This window comes from Cardiocondyla obscurior, linkage group LG13 (genome assembly GCF_019399895.1).
Source record: "Cardiocondyla obscurior isolate alpha-2009 linkage group LG13, Cobs3.1, whole genome shotgun sequence".
NCBI lineage: Eukaryota > Metazoa > Arthropoda > Insecta > Hymenoptera > Formicidae > Cardiocondyla > Cardiocondyla obscurior.
The window spans coordinates 4,451,476-4,473,462 of record NC_091876.1 but is presented as its reverse complement, the minus strand read 5'-3'; the positions used below and the strand labels follow the sequence as shown (position 1 = coordinate 4,473,462).

The window sequence follows — 21,987 nt, the reverse complement described above, 5'->3', positions numbered from 1 at the left end:
CGTCGCGCCGGCGACGGTGACGGCGTAGGAAAGAATGGAAACGAGACGGCTAATAAGTTCGTCCTGTTTCAATTATCTCGACATCCGGCCGTCCACCGGCCGCGTTTGATATTCCGCGAACCGCGGGGTAAGGGAGATAAAAAAATCATCGGGAAATTTCCAAGATTATATCGCGCATGTAAGATGACTACGTTAACGAACGCCGCGCTGATTTTGTCGTGGAACGAATTGGTTATCGCTCCCTGAAATAAAACTGATAGCGACGAAGCGAAACCGCGACTGCGATTCCCTAACTTTGGAACGTCGGGATAATTTTGGAACCGCTTCGTCCCATTTACATCCATTTTGCAAGTTCGGAAACTACCTTTGTTGCGGACTACATAGATTTCCTGGCCGCATCGATCGAGCTTTATCGAAGTCGAATCGCGCACGAGCGTTCTATTACTTACCAACCTCCGTCCTCCGTCTAATGATCATACCACGGTTTACCGATGAGCAAACGAACACATCCTGTTAACGTATGAATCTTGCAAGGAGCAAACGCGGGTTGCCAGATACAAACACGCGGATCCGCATGTGTACTCGACACCGCTGAATACATACATTCGCAAGGCGCATATTACGTGCTCTAAGATACGGCGGTTCTAATTAAATAATTAATGGCTAATAAGCTGGATGCGCTTACATCGCGAAACTCGGAAGATACATGTCCCTTCTTACTGGAACAATCGGGCGCGCTATATGCACTCCCCGGAATATTTTGAAATATTAAGTCACTCGTTTCCGCCCGCACTTACGCACGCTCGTGTACGCGAAATTAATATTTCCAACGACAATAGGCGCGCGGTATTAATTATCTTCCGTGCGTTTGCCGCGCGTAATCACCGTAGGAACGTGATCGCGCTGAATTTGTGGGAAATATGAACCTCAAATAGCTCCGGCCGCGACCGATGCGTCATCAAACTCCGGAACTCAATTTATTGAGGAGACAGTAAGCTCGCAAAACAAAGTCCGTGTGGACGGTGATACCATCAAAGATAATCTCGATATCGCTGGGAAATTCCTGCGGGAGAACACTGTGCCGGATCAACAAAAAAAAAAAAAAGAAAAAAAAAAAGAAAAAAAAGGAAAGAAAAATTCTCGACGACACCGCGGTTTACGTTACGGATGATGCGACGGCGCTGTAAATAAAATGACGCGTTACTAATTTAGATCTCTGTCAGATAGAGCCGTCCTGCAGGACGTCCGTCACGGCACTCGCCATTTCAATTGCGTTTCAATGCGGCTCAATCTACGTTCGACTGCATCGAGCGTCAAAGAAATGTCCAACAATATGTAGAAGTGCACGCGCGAGAGTGCGATAAACGCTGTAATTGTGGCAGTAAGATTATTACTCGTGTGGAAATGCAGTCGGTCTCATATTGCGTCGCTCGATGCAGAAAGATATTTATCTGTATCTAACTGCAGGGAGCCGAGGTGGGAGTAATTATGCAGCGACGCAGGAACGATTAAACATAATGACTTCCTCTTATCGATTTCTTCTTAAACGTACGTCACAACAGTATGGCGCACTCAGAGCATTTTATTTTACAATAAAAAAAAAAAGAAAAAAAAGTATTGCGCGCAGCGTGGATCTTTAAAAATATTTTTTTATCATATAAAAGTGTCTCTCGATATTGCGCGTTTTTAAATATAAAAATCAGTTTTTTGTCGCATAAATCTTCAAATCCCTGTTCTTCCATTTTCACGTTTTTGCCACTCGATGCCAAAATTGTGAAGGAGATTTACAATTGTCAATCCGTAATGTTTTGTTGGCGTTATCTCGTTTTGACGTCATGTCGAATATCGTTGGGCGTTCTATCGCAGGCTCGATGATGCCGGGCGATTTATTTCACGCATGTCCCGTTCAACGTTCCGTACGTCCCTCGCACGAACGTTTACGTAGTCGCGTTGACGTAGGCCTCGCGAACCCAATCACGGAAATGACTGAGGTAGGTAAATCCAACGTACGAATTGTAATCGCAGGTGCCTCTGTTCTCCGGGCTCACGCTCACGATGCCGCGAAGATACCAAATGCCGTCCTTCTCGAAGCACAAGCCGCCGCCACTGTCTCCGTCGCAAACGCTCGAGCCTGATAATTGAGCAATCACTTTCATTACGTACAATTACGAAATACTAACGAGATACGTATGCGTAATTTATTTTCTCGTGCTACGTACAAGTCTTTCTCGCGATTTCCGCCAAAGATATATCTTAATGCTATCAAAATTACGGTCTGCTATTAATTAATTAGAATTATCAATTATCGCGCGCGCGATCTCTATGACGAGGCGAGTAAATTCCACGTTTCCACTCGCGTACGTAAACTCACCGTTCATGTAGCCAGCGCAGAATTTGTCGGATGTGAGGTATCCCCGAAAATCTGCGGGAACCGCGGATACACACTGATCGTAAGGCACGAACGGCATGTTGATTTCCTGCAGCCTCCTAGTGGATACGCCTTTGATGTCTTTACCCCAGCCGACCACCTGAAATCGCCAAGTGAGCTCACGTGTACATTTTATTTTCTCTCTACGTTTCATTCTCCCTTTCTGCTCGGGAGGACGAAACGAGCCGCGCTCTCCCCACGAAAATCAGATAGACCCCGGCTCGCAATCGGATGCAAAATATACCAACGACCCGTCGCGTCTGCATGCACTCCTGCATGCACTCGGAACAATTAATGTGGACACGATGTAACGGCGTACCGACGCTGCGCGCGGGCCGAAGTTTAGTTCAAAACCGTTAATGTAGTTTACAACTAGTAGCGCGCCGAATGTACTTTCGCTCGGACATTACAAAGCGCCCTCGTAATTAATTAAATTGCGCTAAGACAGCCAATTAGTCGGTTCGCACAATTGATACTTGGCCCGCGTTACCTTGCCGGAGTGTCCCACTTGCAGCTGCTCTCGCTCGTGCGTGTTGTCCCAGTCTATGCAGACGGGCTTTACTAAAGCAGTCAGCTCGAAGGGCGTCTTCAACTTCAGCAAAGCTATGTCGTTGGCAAAATTACCCCTTGCACCTTGATACCTCCCGCCCGCCCGAACGCTCTCCACCAACGATTGCTGCGCGTATTTCTCCCGGGCGTTCCAATCGCGGCGATGTTTCCCGGCAGCCACGGCGTATTTCGACGCTTCGTACAGCTTGTTGTAGCTCTCGTCGTAGAAACAGTGTGCCGCTGCGAACAAAAGCCGAGGATAAGTTTAAGAATAAAATAATTTGCCCGCGGAATAATTTACCTGACACGACGAGATTGTTGCTAATTAAAGTGCCGCCGCATATCTGCTCGTACTCGTCCCTACGTCGCTTAACGGCGTAGACGCCAACGTGCCATGGAAACACCCCCGCTTCGGACTCGAATCCGTTAACTATCAACGTGTTGCCGCGTGCGATGGACGATCCGCATTCTAATTAATCAAAAATGTCATTAATATTTTGCGGTACGGTGAATAAAAATAAATCGTTACGTCGGCAAACCGCAAGTCAGAAAAATGAAGTCTCGAAACTATAATCTGATGCGCTCTTGCGCGGCAATTATCGAGAGAAAACATCGTACGGTCCGCTAATGAACGGTTGACGTAACACGCACGGCTGACGTTTAATTCGTACGGCTCAATTCGTTTTTCGTTAGCCACACGAAGAAACCCGCGAATGACAAGTACCTGGTAGACAACGAAAAAGGCGACGATCCCATAAACCATCGTCGAGACACGTGATCTCCCTGTAAGCCGGATCGTTCGTTAAAGGTAATTTATAAGATGATTTACAGGCGAGTGTAGCCCGTGTACCAGGCATTATACGCTCGCTACAGGACACCGTTTTCTCCTGGTAGCTGCAAGAAATGTCTACGCTGGTGCTGTTTAACGGTGGGCAGACTTCTAGAGATAATCAACGGAGAAAATAACAATAAATTTTATATTCTAAGACGCGCGCCCTTAAATAAGAAGAATGTTCCCTTGTATTACAGAAACTGTAACGTCGTCCGAAAATAACACTCTGCCGAAGTAAACTTACTGTTGCACGAAGGCGGCTGATACCATTCGCCGTCGACGCAAACGGAAATCGTGTTACCGCTTAATACGTAATTGTTCCTGCAAGTAAAATTAAGGATACTGTTTTTGGGAACCATATCGCCAGGACGTTTATTGCACCGTCTGCAGTCGCTCAATTCGTAGCGCCCACCTTCCGGTTGTTCGGGCAAAGTGCAGCCATTCTCGTTATTTCTGTTTCTGTAATATCGTCAACATTATGTAAATGCGTGTAAAGTTTAAATTGTTAGAAAAAAGTTAAAGATGCTAAGATATTATTATCGCATTCATTCATAATGTGTTAAATAATATATTGGAATTAAAAAAAAAAAAATACACAATTAAAAAACGTTTAGCTTACGCAATACAAGAGTCTTCGTCGCTGCCATCGCGACAATCAATCCTATCGTTGCATTTAAGTCTTTGTGGCAGGCACTCGTTATCTCTACAACGAAACTCGTTGTCTCTATTCGGAATAATTAAAATTTTCTTATTAGTGTTGACAGAGCACACATTAATAGTAGATAATTATCATCGTGTATTACGTGAATTTAAATACCTGCATGATTGATTTTGTGAATTTTTATTTCGATCATTTGATGCTTGATCGTCGGATCCTCGATCGTCGAATCTTCGATCGTCGGGCACACGATCGTCTGGACCTCGTGGACGCTGTCTATCATAATCGGACTGTGATGTTTGCGTAGATCTATCATTATTTGAGTCACGTGGACTATAGCCTTCACGTTCGGACGAATTTTTGTTAGTTCCTTTATTCGAAGGACGCCTTTGAGTGGGTTCATTATTACTCGGATAAGTATTTGAATAATCTTCACGATTAGACGAATTTTGGTCATTCTCATTATTCTGATTCGAAGGACGACGTTGAGCGGGCTCGTTATTAGTGGAATGAGTACGAGGATAATCTTCACGATCAGATGAGTATTGATCATTTTCGTTATTCCGATTCGAAGGTCGTCGACTGGATTCACTATTACTTGGATAATTGCGTGTATAGCGTTCGGTTGTGGTCGAACTTCGGCTATCTATGTTACTCCAGCTCGAAGAACTTTCACTAAATTCATCGTTATTTAAATAGAGCTCAGTGTCTGAAGAACTGTGATACCTTGCATCATTCTCTCCCGAAGAACGTCTTTCGGTAGGTTCATTATTTTGATAGTTATTCGAATAGCGTTCAGTTGTAGATGAACTTTGACTCCTTGCATTATTTCTATTTGAAGAACGTCTTTCGTTGGATTCATCGTTATTTAAGTAGCGTTCAGTTGTGGAAGAACTGTGACTCCTTGCATCATTCCACCCCGAAGAACGTCTTTCGGTAGGTTCATTATTTCGATAGTTGTACGAAGAGCGTTCAGTTGTAGATGAAAATTGACTCCTTGCATTATTTCTATTTAAAGAACGTCTTTCACTGGATTCATCGTCATTTAAATAGCGTTCAGTTGTGGAAGAACTGTGACTTCTTGCATCATCCCATCCCGAAGAACGTCTTTCGGTAGGTTTATTATTTCGATAGTTGTACGAAGAGCGTTCAGTTATAGATGAACTTTGACTCCTTGCATTATTCGTATCTGAAAAGCGTCTTTCAGTGGATTCACTTTGATAATTATTTGGATAGGGTTCATTTATAGATGTACTTCCTGCATTACTCCAACTCGTAGGGCGCCTTTGATTGGATTCATTATTATTTGGATAATTTTCTTCAGATAAACGTCCAGTGTTCCAGCTCGAAGGACGTTTATCGCTTAATCCTGGAGGACTTAATTCGCCCGTTAATCCAGGAGGGCCGTAACCACCTGGCGGGCCTCTGCCGCCACCTCCCCATTTATTTTGGCCCGGCGGTCCGGAAAAATCATTGTTCTCGTTCCATTTGGAATGGCCTGGTGAACTATTTATGACTGTCCGAACACCGGCCTGATAATCATATACGTCGGGCGTCCGCACGCGATCCTGCAAGGACGCTAAAAGTGCATAATTTCTGTAAATTTTTTCACAATTCTTGAAAAGTTCTCTTTATCGCGTGTACGAGAAGTATTATTTTATGTTAAAATTTAGTTAATTTCTACACGAGAGACAATCGTTTCATGGAAAAAACCAATCGCTTAATAATATCGTAAAGAAAAAGAGAAGTGCACACACACAGAGACGAGAATCCACTCTACAGATCACTTTCAAGGATTCTCACGTATATGTCGCACGACCACTTCGATCTTTGAATACCGGTCAGCAAAAACCGGTCAATGTAAACTTGTGAGGGAATTCGTGACCACGCGTAGTTATGAATATTTAATCGTTCTGCAAGTTAAAATCGCGTTCGGTCTTTGTCACATTTCCATTCTAATTTCAAGTGCAAGAAACATTTTTTCGAAACCTTGCGACGCGCATATTAATATCAAAAATACTCTTACCGCACGTTTATAATTATAATGAGTCGGATTTGTGGGCGTGTTACTTTAGTATACCAGATTAATTGCACTGTTTATCCGACGATCCGCCCGATTGTTCGACGATGCAGAAGCGCGTGCGATGAGAACGCGGGGCTTAATCTCGCGATTAAATCGTATCGCCGCGCGAAGCCGCAAACCTTCCACGGCCGTTTCTTTGCACGGGAACTGCGGGAAGACGGCGTCGGGAACAACGGCAGGAGTGGAAATTAAAACATTATGTAAGTTACTCACGCGACGGTAGGTAGGCAAGCAACGACAGAACCACTGAGAATGTGACGCGTACGTTTATACCTGGCATGGCTTTCGCCGGTCATAGTCGACGAGAAACTGACCGTGGTTTCCACGTCGAACCTACTCACTCTTGAACGCTCGGGATGCCCCGCGATAACGGAGATCTCGCTAACGGCGCGAAGTGGCACTGTGCCAGGAAAAAATTCTCGGAGGATGATACCGTCAGCAAATGCATTCGTAGAAAATCCCGTACAAACAAATGTCTAAATAAAATTAAACAAATCGACCGCGTTATCAGGAAATATCTCCGGGGTCGCGGTACAATCTCATCAACAGCTCCGGCGCGATTTAACATTAATAAAAGTAATTAATTGGAACTCGTTTTCTTCGTACATCTTTAACGGGTTTTATCTCGTTATAATTTTAATTGAAGATTAATCTTGTGGCCTGATCCACATGTTTCGTTACGGAGCCTTCAATGTGCATATAGTTTCATCGATGCGCTCGTTATCGCCGAAAGTTGGTAACTTTTGCGCATCGCATTATCCGCGATAAGAGCAAGAGCCGATAAATTCAAGCAACTCGGCTAAAGCAATAATCACGAAAATGAACGTTTTGCCCGGAGAACGTAAAGTCAAACGCGTATATAAGGTACCGGAAGGATTACGCGAATTATGCACCGACATCGCACGCGAGGTTCGCTCTATGAAATCGTTATTTGACTTACCGTCGTCACGTCAAAGGACGATTAAATTATTATCTGATCCGTAAAGGTTCTACGCTCGCAGCCAAGGAACATTTATTGCTTCGTCGCTGATTACGCCGAAGCGCTTTTGATCACACGGGAAAATGCGAAAGGTACCGCGACGTCTGTACAACGAGTTTCACGTCGCCCAGAAGTCTTGATATTGTTCATTCACGAGCAGCCGCCTAATTGGCACGTTAAGCTAATTAATTGCTGATGTTCACATCGCAATCGTACGCGGCGTATCGTTTGTCCCCGCGTGCCATTATGTAAATTCGGAGCTTGCAGAGAATGACCCGCGTGTATATCATCCGCGCGACGGTAAAATGCACGCGACGATAGTAAATCGCTCCGCGTACGTGCGTCGCGTTCTGCAGTTGTGCAATTGTACAATTCCAGTTGCGGGGAAAGTCGTAAACAATATTTTATTGGAGAGCCAGGATATCGTGGATGTACTTCGCCGGAGCGGCTTGAGTTTAGAGCGGATCGCCCGCGCCGCGCCCAGGATTCAGGTATAGAAATTTATTTACCTTCGCGTGCTGGATAAGGATACGGCTGTTAAATAATATTTCACGGATTCCTGCTGGTTTTTTCTTTCCTTTTGAGCGCAGGCGGCGTTCCGCGCGTACTTGGACGCGGTAGACGCGCGGGCGGCTCAGGTGTGCGACGGTAATTACACGATGAATTATGTCGAAAAAACAATTTTGCGGTGCCGCGCTACGCCCGGTATTTCTATAAAGCGCGACCGACAGAAAGTATGCGAGAGTAATTCCTCCTCTTTCGACCGCAGACGCGACTTGCGACGAACGGTCCGAGGTACCTTTGCAAAGTATTCTGATGGCGACGGGCGTCCCGCTGGAACGAAAAAAGCATGCCGCGATAATACAAGTATGCGGCTAATTACCGCACCGAAAACTTAACGAGGCTCTCTGTCGTGGATCTTTGTGGCTCGCGGCTCTTGGAGTAATTTTCGGTATTATTAATCAGGCAGCTTTTCGCGGATATTATGAGAAGACGCTACTAAATGAGCCCCGTGACATAATTCAATGGCAACGACCGTCAGCGAGAATCCTCGAAATCCTGAGAAAGACAGGAGCTTCGGAAGCAGAGGCGTCGAAAGCAGCCGTTTTAATACAGGCTACTTACCGCGGATACTATACGAGGCGGAACTTAAGAATGAAAACGAGTAAAATCACCGGTTACCTCAAGCCTACTAAAATCAGTATTTTAAATATTTATAATATTTAGGGATTATGCAATCACGAGAGGAAGAGAAGGGGAACAAAGTAGACGTAATAGAACCCGCGAAACATAAAGAAGTAACTTGGTTAAATACGACGTACAAGGAATCAGAGACATCGATGACATCACTCGTATCGATGAGAGAAAACGAAGCTGCATTTATTATACAAGTAAATTAATAATCAATTTTATTTTCTGTAATATTACTATATGTAAAATTATTACATATTAATTCGTATCGAATTTAAGCGATTTAATTTCGGCAATCGTAACGCGTGCTCTGCAGAAAGCTTACAGGCGGTACCGTCAGAAAAGAGATAATTTCGGTTTGTCGATCGACAAGACTGAACAAGATCAATTAAAACCAACGAGGTTAATGACGATGGAATATATTCTCAATAATTTACATCAAAAAGTTTTCGATGAAGTTATGGCTCGTACAGACATTCCTGTGGAATTCGATAATCAAGAGAACCTGACGGAAATTGACGAGACACTTGAGCGCATTTTTAAAAATCTATCGTTACGCACTTTCTTAGCAGAGGAAAATAGCACTTCGCGAAACGGTACTTAGTCTATCGTAAAACTTAAAAATAAAAAAAAAATTAATTAATAAAATATATTTATCTATATGTATGAATAGAATACGAAGAAGAAGAATCCGACTAATCGCTTGCACTCGATGGTAAAAGATTTAGCAAGGTAAATAAAATTGGAACGTGACGAAGAAACGTATACGCACGTGGAAGACTGGCGAGTGAAAGAAAGAAACTTTGAAAGCGGAAGGGTAAAGCGTTGGGATGCTGTAGAGTTTTTTTTTTTTTTTCATGGAGACCAGGGAGATGAGCCAATTAACATGGAAGTTACGGGTGAACAGCGTGAAAAAAGAATCGAGCCAACAAGGACAAAGAATCCGGCGAGCGAAAGCTGCCTCTGGAGGCTGCCGAATGCCGGAGACACCCGCGGATTTTAATGCACACGCTTATGTCCGATAATTTTGTTAACGTGCTGTGCTTCCGTAGAGAGCTTAAAATTTCCCTGGACGGAAACTGGCTCCCCGGCATGCGTATTACAAGTAAAACGAGTTAAAAGTTAATTGTCTCGTCTGTATAACGTTAATTTAATTCCGGCAATACAAGCTAAACTCTTTCGTGGGTTCGTCTAAAATTTGATTTGCATAATTTTTATTCTCAACGTTTAACGTTTTAATACTCTTGTTTAATGCGCTACATTAATTCACCGCGTTAATACGAGCAGATAAGTGTCTGGTGGAAAAAATTCAATGCGGTTGGAACGAGGAAAGGTGCAAAAGTGCGAGGATTTAGCTTAAATTTTTCATGCGCGCCGTCTTGCACGGTTCTTACCTGCCGCGAACAAAATGTAAATGACGAAAGCGCATACTTTCATATAAATTTTTCATCACTTTCTTTTTATTCCAATGACTCGCTCGCGCGATAAATGTTGAACACTGAAAATTGATACAAAAGAAAAAAAAAAAGAAAGAAACTCGAAAATTGGCGTAAGAATCCATGTTTGCGGAACGAAATTAAATTAGAAGGTATGTCTGCAAGGCGCTTGACTTGAGCTTGAGCGGGTTGTAGTCGTCTCGTTCAAAGAGAACTTCAATCGGCCGAGTTCACCCTCCGGCAGCCCGCGTCGGCCACATTCACCACCACACGTCTTCGCGATCGCCGTGGTCCCGCAGTTCTCGCAATGTACAGGCTGGCAAACGTGTTTCACGCTCGGTCCCTCGTGCGGAACCACGTTTACGATCTCCAGCGGCGACTTCGGCTGATCGATGATTTCCAAACTCAACGATTTGTTACACTCGTCCTTGTCCCTGTCGCCCGATCGCTCGGCATCCCGGCACCGTCCGCCGCGCCACTTTCCGCCGGCTTTATATTTTTCAGCGAGGATGCACATAGAGTCTTTGTGATTGATAACAGCCACGCCGCTATCGTCGTCCTCGTCCTCGCCGTCGTCGTCGCTCCTCCTCCTGCATTCCACGACGTTCCGCTCGCGAGAGGCGGGTATTATTCCAGAATACTCCTTCGAGTAACACTGCCGCGCACACAATCGACCATCCTTGCCTCGCATCTGATCGCGCCAGCTTTTGTGCCGAGCTTTCTCACCGGAGACGTCGCTCTCGCGCGCTTCACATCTGCAATATGAATGACGCGAAGAGAGTGAATTAAACAGAGATTGCACCTGCGAGGGATTTCCGTCCCCTCGGTCGCGTATTTTCCGTCTCATTTTCCGCTCATTCGATTTCTTTCCTAAAATAATGATATGTTACGTTCCGTCGTAAATACGAGATGACGATTGGGTACTTCGTGCGAGATTTTTCTCGGTATTACAAGGAGAGGATATCTTATTAACCCTTTTGCGGACGGACTGTGCCGATAACAGCAACGTCGACGAAAGTGATCGGGACGATAATCGCGGCGATGACAGTGTCCATCACGCCAACAATCGCACGGCGATCTCGACAGATTTGAAATGGAGTCTTCGCCCGGATGACACTCGCATCGCCAGGTCGAATCTACGATTTTTCGACGAGTTGTCAAAGTGCTCGACCTCGTCCGTGCGTCTCTGATATCTGGACCGCGGTCCCGGGAATCGCTGGTAACGACGTTCTCCTTCGCGCTGCCATCAAGATCGATGAATGTTCCGTGACAACTCGCCGACGCGAGCTGCTCGCCCACGTCCCCCGTAAAATCGCCGCACGCGACTTTGTCGTGCTTCTCACGGGGTATAGAATCGCAGGAAGGATTATTTACGGGATCCACGTACGAGCACGGGCATCGCGTCTCGCAATGACGACAGGAGATTGGATACGCGATTCGTTCTACCGTTCTGACAGACTCGTCGTCGTCGGTCGATCTCGAGATGTTGCACCTGCATTCACGAGAAAGGGATGACTTTTATGGGAGATAATTTAACGTGTTCGTCACGTATGCGGTCACATATTTCATTAACTTGCCATTGATGCGAGTACAAGTATCGTTAATTAATAATCGCTAATTTAATTTGCCGGAAATACCTGTCTCGGTCGCCCGGTTTCATAAATTTATTTTTATAATCGACGTTTGATGGCAGAAAGTCTTCGTATTCTTTGCTCGGCACGATATCGACCACATCTCCGCTGCTACACTCGTTCCGCAACTCCAAATTATCGTTGCCAACGTTCCTTGTCCGGCAGCAACTGCACCTGATCGAGTTTTCCTCGCTACAACGATCATAGTCGTGACTCCGAGCGCTTGATGCTGAACAAACGTGATCCGATCTCGAGTTGCACGCGCGTCTCACCAGCGCGAAGCTCGATTTCTCTTGATTGATGGACTCTTCGCGGCTCGTCGCGGCTTCCAACGCCTGGAAATGCGTATCCGTCAGAAGCGTTAACAAAGCGACATTAATCAATCTCGATGCGTAACGTTCGTCAATTTTTTTTTTAATTTTACGATTTCCAATCTTAATTTTCTGTATTTTATCTGTAAAAAAAATTTTAATTAACGTAAACCGACCGATGTGTACCTTGGTATTTATGGATGCGCGTACAACGGTGCTTGCGAGGCCGAAATCCTTCGGAAATTTACGACGGGCACGTCGAAAAGCGATTGCCGCTGCGACAAGCTGATGAGACGACGATGGACAAAGCGACATTACCGAAAAGCGATTATAGCCGATACGAGCATCCCTGTGATGTGGTAACTGGTTCAGGCGGTGGTCTTGATTACGATGATCAATTCTGGAAATTCAGAATACTCGAGATACAACCTTTACCTGTTGTCCGGCGAAGCGCAAAATATTTCCCGCGCGGAGGAAGGCTGCCGATCAATATCGCAATTGACATGTGTAATTTGTTAATTCATTCATATGCATGTGACATTCGTGACACAGCTCGCTCGCGTTAACTTCACCCTCGACAATTCACAGCGACATTTACAGATCGTTTCTTAGTTACCTGGTGTCCGATAACCGATACATTTTTTTTAACAACGCTAGAGATTACAGAGCGCGCGTTATTATGTTCGGACATTAATTAATTATATTAATTAATTTTTTTTTTAATAATTACAGAAATTATAATTGAGTGATTTGATCGACGAATATCGCGACGTATTCACTTAAGTTCGCGATACAGATTCGAAATACGCGTCAAGATTAATATTAAAAGCCCTTTTTATTCTTCATAATTTTCGAATAGCACGTTGAATTCCTCCGGAGATTAATAGCGATGCCTCGAACTACGACAAAAATTCTCTCTCTAGTTTCTCGCTTCTAGAGAAAGAATTCACCACGACGGCAACGATACAGCTTCGCTCCGCTATCCAACAAATTAAACTTCCTCGAAGTATCGGGTACGCGGCCGCGTAACACAACGAAGACTGCAAGTTTTCTGACATAGCGACTAACAGACAGGTAGATCCGGATAACGAGCGAGTCCTGCGGGTCGCCGGCGGCTTTATCGAATTTGTATCGAACGAAATGTCGCCCCTTGCCCCTGTCGCTCGTTCTGGAACACGGACACCTTGGTCAGGGGTTGATCGCCGCCGCCGTTACCCCACCCACCGTTAACCTAGCGGCGTTTAACAGAGGCTAATTGCGACGATTGCACGCTACAAATGGAAACGGTGCGGTTTTACCGTTGTTTGCCAAATCGCGTCGACATGGAAAACGGCAATTGTGCTCTACGTGACAGAAACGCGCCGATACGCAAAAGCCGTCATAAAAGTGACCGCTAAATTGGCAATAACGATTTATTATTGGCTTTGCATAAAAAAACCTCTTACATTATTATGTATGTTACATGTCTATTTCTAAGTAAATGGAAAGATGACGCATTTTCATCAATAGGAAATATATGGATTACTCGTATGAGAGTATGCGAAACAAGTGATCGTCGGAAGTGCAATGGTAAAACGGTTTGATTAAAATAATGACACTGCTATTCCATCTTTATACATACATACACATGTACGTGTATGTATACTATACAAGAACCCTTTTATGATTCTCAAAATGAACTCTACAAATTAGTAAGTAACTATCTCGCCAACGTTGCATTATTTTCATTACATAATCTCGAGTTATTATCATTCTTCCCTCGCTCTCAATCTCACTCTTACTATCGCACTCGCTTTTGCACTGCTCTCTTTATGTATATAATTTAAATAATACAGTATAAATAATTTTTAACATTTTTACAAATTTTTACATACAGTTCAGTATTCTTCCTCCAGGAAATAGATTATTAAATCATAACTGTCATAAGAAACATGCAAGTGAGTGCAAATAACACGATGCAGTTCCAACAAACCATTTACATAAGATTCTTACAGCTTGATTCTCGTCGTTATCGTCATTATTGTCCACTTGTTTAAACATTGTTGCTTTTGTTAAATCGCATCTGTCATTAGTCGTTATTAGGTACAAGAACCACAGCCAAAAACGCTGCTTGTAGTTTTAAAAATTTCAATTCATCCATGGTGGGCAGGATGTTGGCGGCTGATATGTCTGAGAGATTGGCACCTGATAATGCTGCACTGTTTGTTGAGGATGTTGTGGCCGTGGCTGTTGGTGATGCGGCGGCGGTGGTGGTGGTGGATTGCAGATCGATTGCATCAATGGATGCGCGTTGTAAGGTGGCGGTTTCGTCGTATAGGGTGGTATTTGATTGTACTCGATGTTCAACGACTGCTCTAACGCTGCATTCGGTGTAGGAGACCGATTATCGTCAGCGGGACCTAAGGACAGCACCACTACGTCCTTAAAAATTTTTTTTAACGTCACGTACTGCGCGTAAAAGATTTACGATAATATAGGTTTTTTATTTTTGACTTTTCCTATTTATACGAAAAAATACGAAAAAAAAACTAATGCGATCATAAAGGATCAATTAATTATAACGAAAAAAAATCAGTACATTTAAAGTTCAAGATCTTAAGGTAAAAATAATTTGATAAATGAATTAGATACCTACCTCGTGGCCTGATTTGAGGCGGAGGCATATTAATAGGTGGTAATCCCGGACATACTGAGGGAGGTTCTCCTTCCCTTGGCATCGGTGGTGGTCTACCCCAAGGAACCCTTATGTGATGACTTTGCCACGGCGCCTGCGGCGAAGGCGGAGGCGGTAAAGGTGGACCGTTGCCGACATGAATATTTCCAGATTCCGCCATTACATTTTGTTCATTTCCTATTTATAAAATATATTATATCATTTAACTTCACACAAAAAATTAAATTCATATTACAATATATTATTACGTATGATATGTACCTGAAGATAGTCCTGTAGGCTTTTGGTCCAGGTTTCGTTTCTCACCTAAACGATCAAGACATATAATATGAAGACAAAAATACGATATATTTTTTAAAGAGTAACTATACATAGCATAACATTGTATTTAATGTGGCAAATTATGCGCGATGAAATATTGTAATAAACTTAAAAATTATTATATTGAATCAAACGCGCATGCACACATAAATTAACTTCAGCAGTTCGAATCTACTAAATTATTGAAAAATCGAATCGTTTACAAACAAAAAATAATTTCTTTTTTTTTGCAATTGAATTTAATTTTACACATTAGATTAAATTAAACATAAGGACAATATTTCACGCCATTAACCATTGCCAAACCAGTAGAGCGATTTGGCAATCGCTATTTGAGTCTGAAAGCAAGCAATGCAATTTGTACACATTCTTATGTGTATTAGATGATTACCGCTTGTCAATTACACTAAAAATTTGAAGCCATACAGTTATTTGCTATTTGAATGAAATAAATTTAATAATTAATACTATATATTCTTCAAATTTCTTCCATTTTTCCATTACAGATAACTGCTCAGAATACTGCAGCAATGAAGACGATATCACTATATGATGTGCAAATCATGTGTTATTTCATATTAATGTTATATTATTTTTATAACATTAAATATATAATTGTATATATATATATATGTATGTATATATATATAATTGTTTAAACGTAGTAGCCTTCTATATCCTTCCTTGGTAGTAATCTCTGGCGGAAACATATTTAACCTAAGAAATATAAAGATCCAAAGTATTAAACTTAAAACAGCAACATTAAAAATATATATAATACGCCTTAACATAACCTTAATAATATTACGTATTGTTAACACTAGATAAACGAACATTGAAGTAGAAAATCACAGGTTACACTTGCATCTGAAAATGCAGATTGATTTAATAAAAAAGGCATTATAAAAAAAGCATTGAAATTAATACACTTGGGATATCTTCACAACGGTATAACACGTGCAGTGCTTTTTTTGTCTAATCTAAAATAATAAAAATAAATTTAAAGATAACTATATATCAAAGCATTCTGTAATGTGAGATTGTAATAATCCATGTTATTTCCGGATGTCCGTCTCTGCAGGTATCCTCAACAAATACATAAAAAAGCAATTTTTGCTAAGACGTAAATTAAAAAAGATCAAGGGAAGTTTATTATATGCTTACCCCGTAAGATATTATTTACATTAATAATATACTACGGTCTAAGAGTATTAAGAAAACAATGCTAGATATCTATCCGAAATATTAATTTTTTTTTTTTAATTTAATTACGCCTGACAGCTAAATTATAATCACGTAAATGTATATCAAATCAAGAAATATAATAGCCAATAACTAAGTTGTATTAAAGAAGGAATTCGAAGTTTTGATTAAGTAATTAAAGGTAAACGCCCTTCAAGAATACAATCTTTTTTACTGGCATTGTTTTATGACGATATCTATGTTCCACATTGAATTTCCAAAAGATATCTAGCACTTTTTCAGACTAAATACTCTTAGTTACAGACCTGGATGTGGAGGAGGCATTAGCATCTTGTTTCGATCTCCATGTGGCAGACCCGCAGGTGTGGGTGATGGACCATGTAAGACTTGCTGTTGTCGATCACCTTCTCTGCTTAAACAATGCAGGTGCATATTATTAATTCCAAAATAACGATTATACAGAAACATTTCAAGGATTAAGACAAAAATCACCTGATGCACACCTTCGGATACTTCTGAAATATGGAAAAGATCTGGTTCTTACCAGATCACAGTTAATGACGTCGAAACTTACATTTATAATGTTCTTATGAACGTAATTGTAATGTCGCAGAATATTATAATATACATTAAAATAATCAGTGTATGATTATTTTAACTTTTATTCTGCAAAGTGGCAACTATATAATCGCATATATATTCCGTCTCTTTTGGCTCATTACTTATACTAAAAAAAAAAAAAAACATGTAATTGATGATTCTAGCAAAAGCTGTATTCAATGATTCTAATAGAATTATGTATAACATGAGGAAAATGCAAGTGTATTATCTTTGCATATAAAAAAAAATAGTAAAACTGCTTTGTATGTTTAAATAAAAGTCTATACAATTATGCAAAATTCAAAAAAATAATATATTCCGTGCAAAGAAACAAGATATATCCACGACTGTAAAATTATTAAATATTCACAAACAAAGTTTATATTTTAATCGTGTTAAATTATTTTTAAAAGCTGATTTTACAAGCTCAAAAATAATTTATATCTTAACGTGGATATATCTTGATCTCGAAGTTATTTCTTATCCATGTAGTTTTTAACGTATTACGTGGCGGAGAATAGCAATAATGTATGATAATAAAAAATATCTTATACAAAGTCTATTAAGTACTTAACTTCTCTGCATTTTTAATGTACAATATCTCATAATGCAGCAGCAAGTTTCTGTGATAGTAATCGATACTAATGACTTACATTTTCTTCATGTAATTTTACAATAATTTATAAAATTTGCACTCTTGTCATAAAAAGCATAAGCAATCTAAAGCAGTTGTTTTTTTATGAATTTTTTTTCTTCATATAAAGTTCTTTTTAATCTTCGATTAAATTCATTGCACGTTTACGCTACAGTACCCTATAATTCTGAAAATTATCAGCTTTTTTAGTAGTATTTATTTAAAATTTTACACACTTGGTAGACTAACTTTATTCAAGCACATAAGCAGAAATGTGTGAGTTGCGTTGAATTTGAATCAAATCGAATCGAAATTGAGAGTTCGATTTCATTCACTTTCAAGTAAGCGAGAATTAGATTTTGGTTAATCTCTCCGAATTGCTTCAAACGCTATAAAATAAAAAATTTTATTATAGTTATTAGTTTTGATATTTTAAATACTAATATGTGATTGAAAGAATTGTCAAATTCATGATTTTATTTCCAAATAAGTATAATTCACACATCTCTATACATAAGTTTTTCCGTCGTAGTCTACCAAGATATAACTAGATACAAATAAAATTAATAAAAAGTTACGTTAATTTATATACTCCTTTGTTACGTAAGCAGGTACATAGGTACATGCGAGTGTCTACATTATGCATTTTGTACATTGAGGAGTATATAATGTAACTTCATCAGTTACGTTAATTTGTACATTATAGCATTTCCATAAAATATAAATAATATCTAAAAGTAATTATATATTTTTTTTCTTCGACTTACCCTGTGCCATGCCGTTGCGCAGGTATCGGAGCACATTGATATGGTGGTGGTGGCGGTGGCGGTGGTTCCTGCAACATACATTTTGAAAGAGATTTGTAAGAATACTATATTTCTATTTTAATCTAATGTGAATACATATATTTTCAAGCCACGCTTTACCTGGCCTCCCTCAACATCTGAAAATCTTCTCTTTACTCCGTGTGATTTTTGCTGCTCTGGCGAGTCGGGCTTCTGCTCAAATTGCTGATGCGGCGGTTGCATCGTGTAATGTACTTGCGTAGGTATATGACCGTTTTGATATTGTATATGTTGAGGATGGTATTGTATTTGAGCTTGAACTTGTGGTGGAGGTACATTATGAAGAGGCATATTCTGCGGCGGCATTTGCATCTAGAAATAAGTACAGAGGCTATCACATATTTTTCATGCAAAAAATAATAAAAAATATTAAACGTCGAACATCGTTACCTGCAACTGCCCTTGTGGTTGTGGCATTTGCTGTGGTTGCTGAGCTTGATATAGCCACGGGGCATTTTGCGGTGGAGGAGGTTGCGTCGGTGGTGGTACGCTAGTAATAATATTCATGGAATTTGGCATCTGATTAATTGATGGCGGTGGTACTATTTGCGGTGGGGGCACTGGTTGTGGCAACTGTCCTTGCTCCACCGGGCCTTCCTGATGCTGAATCTCACCGCCGGGAGGAAGTGGTGGTTGAGAATGATGTTGAGGAGACTGAGCGTTAGGTACTAAGAAAGTTTGTGCAGACGGTGGTGGAGGTACTTGTAAATGGAACGGAGGTGCGTGACCTTCGAATTGCGGAGATATTATATGCTGAGCAACGGCTTGAGATTCATGATTTTGTTGCAACTGAGGCGGAACAATATGATCGCCGGGTTGCAAGACAAACTGTGTTTGTGCCTGTGACGTGGGTGCTTGTACCTGTTGATACTGTATCTGATAGGTTTGCGGAACAGGAGGAGGTGGTTGATTCGGTGGGAAATTGGGTGGCGGAAAGTGAAGATGCAACAGCGGCGGTGGCGGTTGCTGCGTTATATTGAGCGGCGCAGCGGGAGGAGGTTGTTGCAAATTGACATTAACAGTTTCAATAATTCCTTGAGACGGTGTAGCGGGTCTTTGTACATTCGGTTGCGTATATACATATGACACTGCCCCGCTCACTGGTGCATTATTGCTCGTTATGAAGCTCTGCTGCGCAGGATTTTGTGGTGGCGGCTGACTCATGACATACATTTGCGCTACAGGTTGTGGCGAAGATTGCGATCCTGGTTGAATTCCTTGAATTTGTAATGGTTGACCAGGATGTATCTGATATTGAACTTGACTTACTGTTGATGGAGAACCAATTAATTGTACTTGTCCAACAGGTGGTGGTGGCATGAAAGTTTGTATTTCCTTCAACAAATATAAAATTTATGTTATAAGATATATATATATAATATATATATTTTTTCTTTTTAATAATAACTTAGAAGTGTATAAATTGCTTCAAATGTAAATTATATTATTTAAGTGTACGAATATTTCGAAAGATTCAATTTAATTCGATTCGCGAAATCGCAAAAAAGCATGATTCATACACTTCTAAAGCAGCTTTATGTAAGTTCGTTTAATTGAGTTTAATTACTTGAGCTTGTGGAGGTGGAACTAATGGTCCAGTATGAGGTGGTATATGTACTCCTGGAGGGGGAACTGATACACCAGGACCTGGATTACCAGCTACAGTAGCCGTAAGAATTGTTGCAGGCAAAGTTACAACATTACTTTGCGGATGTTGTATAAGATCTGTTCAATAAGATATATATATTTATACATATATATAATTTAAATATAAATATGAATATAAATAAATTAAAATTAATAATTATAATTTACGATTTGCATATTGTACCTTGATGCTGTATCGCAACTACATTTGGTTGGCCTAAGCTACCGATATTCATAGTTTGGAATTGAGCTGTAAATAAAAAAAAATAATACGTAACAATTTATTCTAAATCAGACAGTATAGACCGCACGCTTAACGCGTGTTATTTAATCTTGCTTTAATAATTGTTTTAAAATAATTATTACTTGTAACCATTCAATTATAAATACATACTTTGTGGTATTTGTGACTGTTCTATAACTTGCTGAGGTTGCACTGGTGGTGGCTGTTGTTGAATATAGGTTTGTAATTCGGACTGTATTGTTTGAATTAAGTTAATAGCTAATTGTTTTGCATTTTGCAATGCTTCTGGCTTTGGATGCCTAAAAAAAATATTTTATTAATCGTGTCTTATTTGATTATAATTATAATATGTTATGAAATATCAGATGTTCTTACTCTATATACAAATGAAGTGGCTCTGGAGATTCTGCTCCCAAAACTGGATCAATAAACTGAGATCCTCTACCTCTTAAGGTTACATTTGCCCCAGTTTCTCCTCTAATATAAATTAAATTTGCATCACCAGCGCCTAATATCCGGCCACGTAAATCAAAACCTTGCGGCGCATTTTCGATACCAACGCAAATCTTTTCCTAATAAATTGTATACATCACAAATAATATATCAAAAAACTTAATTTTGTTAAAAATAAAATATAAACACATAAATTATTTACCACAGTTGTGACTCCAGAATGTAAGCTCATAAGAGGTGGAGGAGCATTTGTAAATCTGCTTGGTCTGTTTAAAGAACTCTGATGTTCAGTTTTAATAATTTCATTGATCTTCTGTATAGCCACTGTTAAATAAAAAATATATTAAGTGTGCAAATCAATAAAAAATTGAAACATTAAATAACAATCTAGTACATACAATCAACATTATGTTTTGTATGTCCTTGTATGTAAAGGTATAATGGCCTCTCATTTGGACAACGTAATTTTTCTTGTTCTGTCATAAAACGTCCACGTGTTGATACAGTTGCTCCTACAAAATAATATACAATATATAATATTGATAAAATTGTAAAAATATTATGTGAGTAAAATCAGGGTAGAAGGAAACTTTACCTGAAAATGAATTAATCTCGTCCTGTGTATAGCCTTTGGTAAGCAAGGTTCTAGCACTGGGTGGTGTCTCATTAATTTCAAACTCTGATGTATATGTCTCCCCATTTTTAAACGCTGCACTTGATGCTGTTATCTAATTAAAAACGATATCATATCAATTTGGAAGAAAATGGAAGTCATTTTCGCAAATCATATATATACCTTACCTTATTGTTGGAGTCAGAACCTCTTATTTTTCCCTTAGCCATAGAGATTAAATGTACACTACTGGAAGCAATGTGGCAATTCTCATGACCCCAACATTTTAATAGGCTGCAAATTTCAATTAAGAGTAACCTACCGATTAACAGATGCAGAAGAAAGCAACGTAACAATTTACCTCAGCACGCGCCATAAAGCTTCGCCAAACAGCAAAGCTCATAAATCATTGGAGCGAGGTTAGAGCTTCAGGGTGAAGGAAATTGATAATCACACATGACACAAAGACTTTGGAGAAGTAACTATTTTAAAACGTTCAAGCTGCATTACAATTCTACAACGATCACGCACTTCTCGCGCACCGGTAGTCGAATTGTCGTGTTTGTGAGTTATAATAATAAAAATTCACTCGATCGTAACTAATCCCAGTCCAGGCGAACTCGCTCAAGTAAAAAATCGTGGACGACTTCAACGC

General features: G+C 40.5%; 4 protein-coding genes across 5 annotated transcripts; 1 reads left to right on the top strand and 3 right to left on the bottom strand.

Moving 5' to 3' along the window:
- Positions 1-1,535: 1,535 nt before the first annotated feature.
- On the bottom strand, positions 1,536-6,925 carry LOC139107574 (uncharacterized). The gene is made up of 9 exons (XM_070665279.1): positions 6,764-6,925; positions 4,627-6,046; positions 4,429-4,533; positions 4,054-4,268; positions 3,702-3,917; positions 3,279-3,446; positions 2,919-3,217; positions 2,372-2,528; positions 1,536-2,131 (listed from the first exon to the last, which is right to left on the bottom strand). Exons 1-9 carry the CDS (start codon positions 6,828-6,830, stop codon positions 1,938-1,940), a joined length of 2,841 nt encoding a protein of 946 aa, XP_070521380.1. The 5' UTR covers positions 6,831-6,925; the 3' UTR covers positions 1,536-1,937.
- Positions 6,926-7,007: 82 nt separating this feature from the next.
- LOC139107750 (uncharacterized) lies at positions 7,008-9,419 on the top strand. The gene is made up of 7 exons (XM_070665569.1): positions 7,008-8,020; positions 8,120-8,177; positions 8,299-8,396; positions 8,496-8,694; positions 8,775-8,920; positions 9,037-9,316; positions 9,394-9,419. Exons 1-7 carry the CDS (start codon positions 7,835-7,837, stop codon positions 9,417-9,419), a joined length of 993 nt encoding a protein of 330 aa, XP_070521670.1. The 5' UTR covers positions 7,008-7,834.
- Positions 8,925-13,363, bottom strand: LOC139107749 (uncharacterized). The gene is made up of 2 exons (XM_070665567.1): positions 11,772-13,363; positions 8,925-11,042 (listed from the first exon to the last, which is right to left on the bottom strand). Exons 1-2 carry the CDS (start codon positions 12,411-12,413, stop codon positions 10,302-10,304), a joined length of 1,383 nt encoding a protein of 460 aa, XP_070521668.1. The 5' UTR covers positions 12,414-13,363; the 3' UTR covers positions 8,925-10,301.
- A 133-nt stretch (positions 13,364-13,496) lies between these two features.
- On the bottom strand, positions 13,497-21,981 carry LOC139107573 (uncharacterized). Of its 2 annotated transcripts, none has more exons than XM_070665277.1 (16): positions 21,694-21,981; positions 21,521-21,626; positions 21,315-21,447; positions 21,118-21,231; positions 20,922-21,043; positions 20,642-20,838; positions 20,417-20,565; positions 20,207-20,272; positions 19,943-20,100; positions 18,766-19,710; positions 18,457-18,687; positions 18,298-18,365; positions 16,602-16,705; positions 15,034-15,078; positions 14,734-14,949; positions 13,497-14,497 (listed from the first exon to the last, which is right to left on the bottom strand). In XM_070665277.1, exons 2-16 carry the CDS (start codon positions 21,560-21,562, stop codon positions 14,226-14,228), a joined length of 2,862 nt encoding a protein of 953 aa, XP_070521378.1. In that variant the 5' UTR covers positions 21,563-21,626; positions 21,694-21,981; the 3' UTR covers positions 13,497-14,225. The 2 variants fall into 2 exon arrangements, with proteins under 2 accessions (XP_070521378.1, XP_070521379.1); XM_070665278.1 differs by having other exon boundaries at positions 14,354-14,519; positions 21,694-21,980.
- Positions 21,982-21,987: the final 6 nt, after the last annotated feature.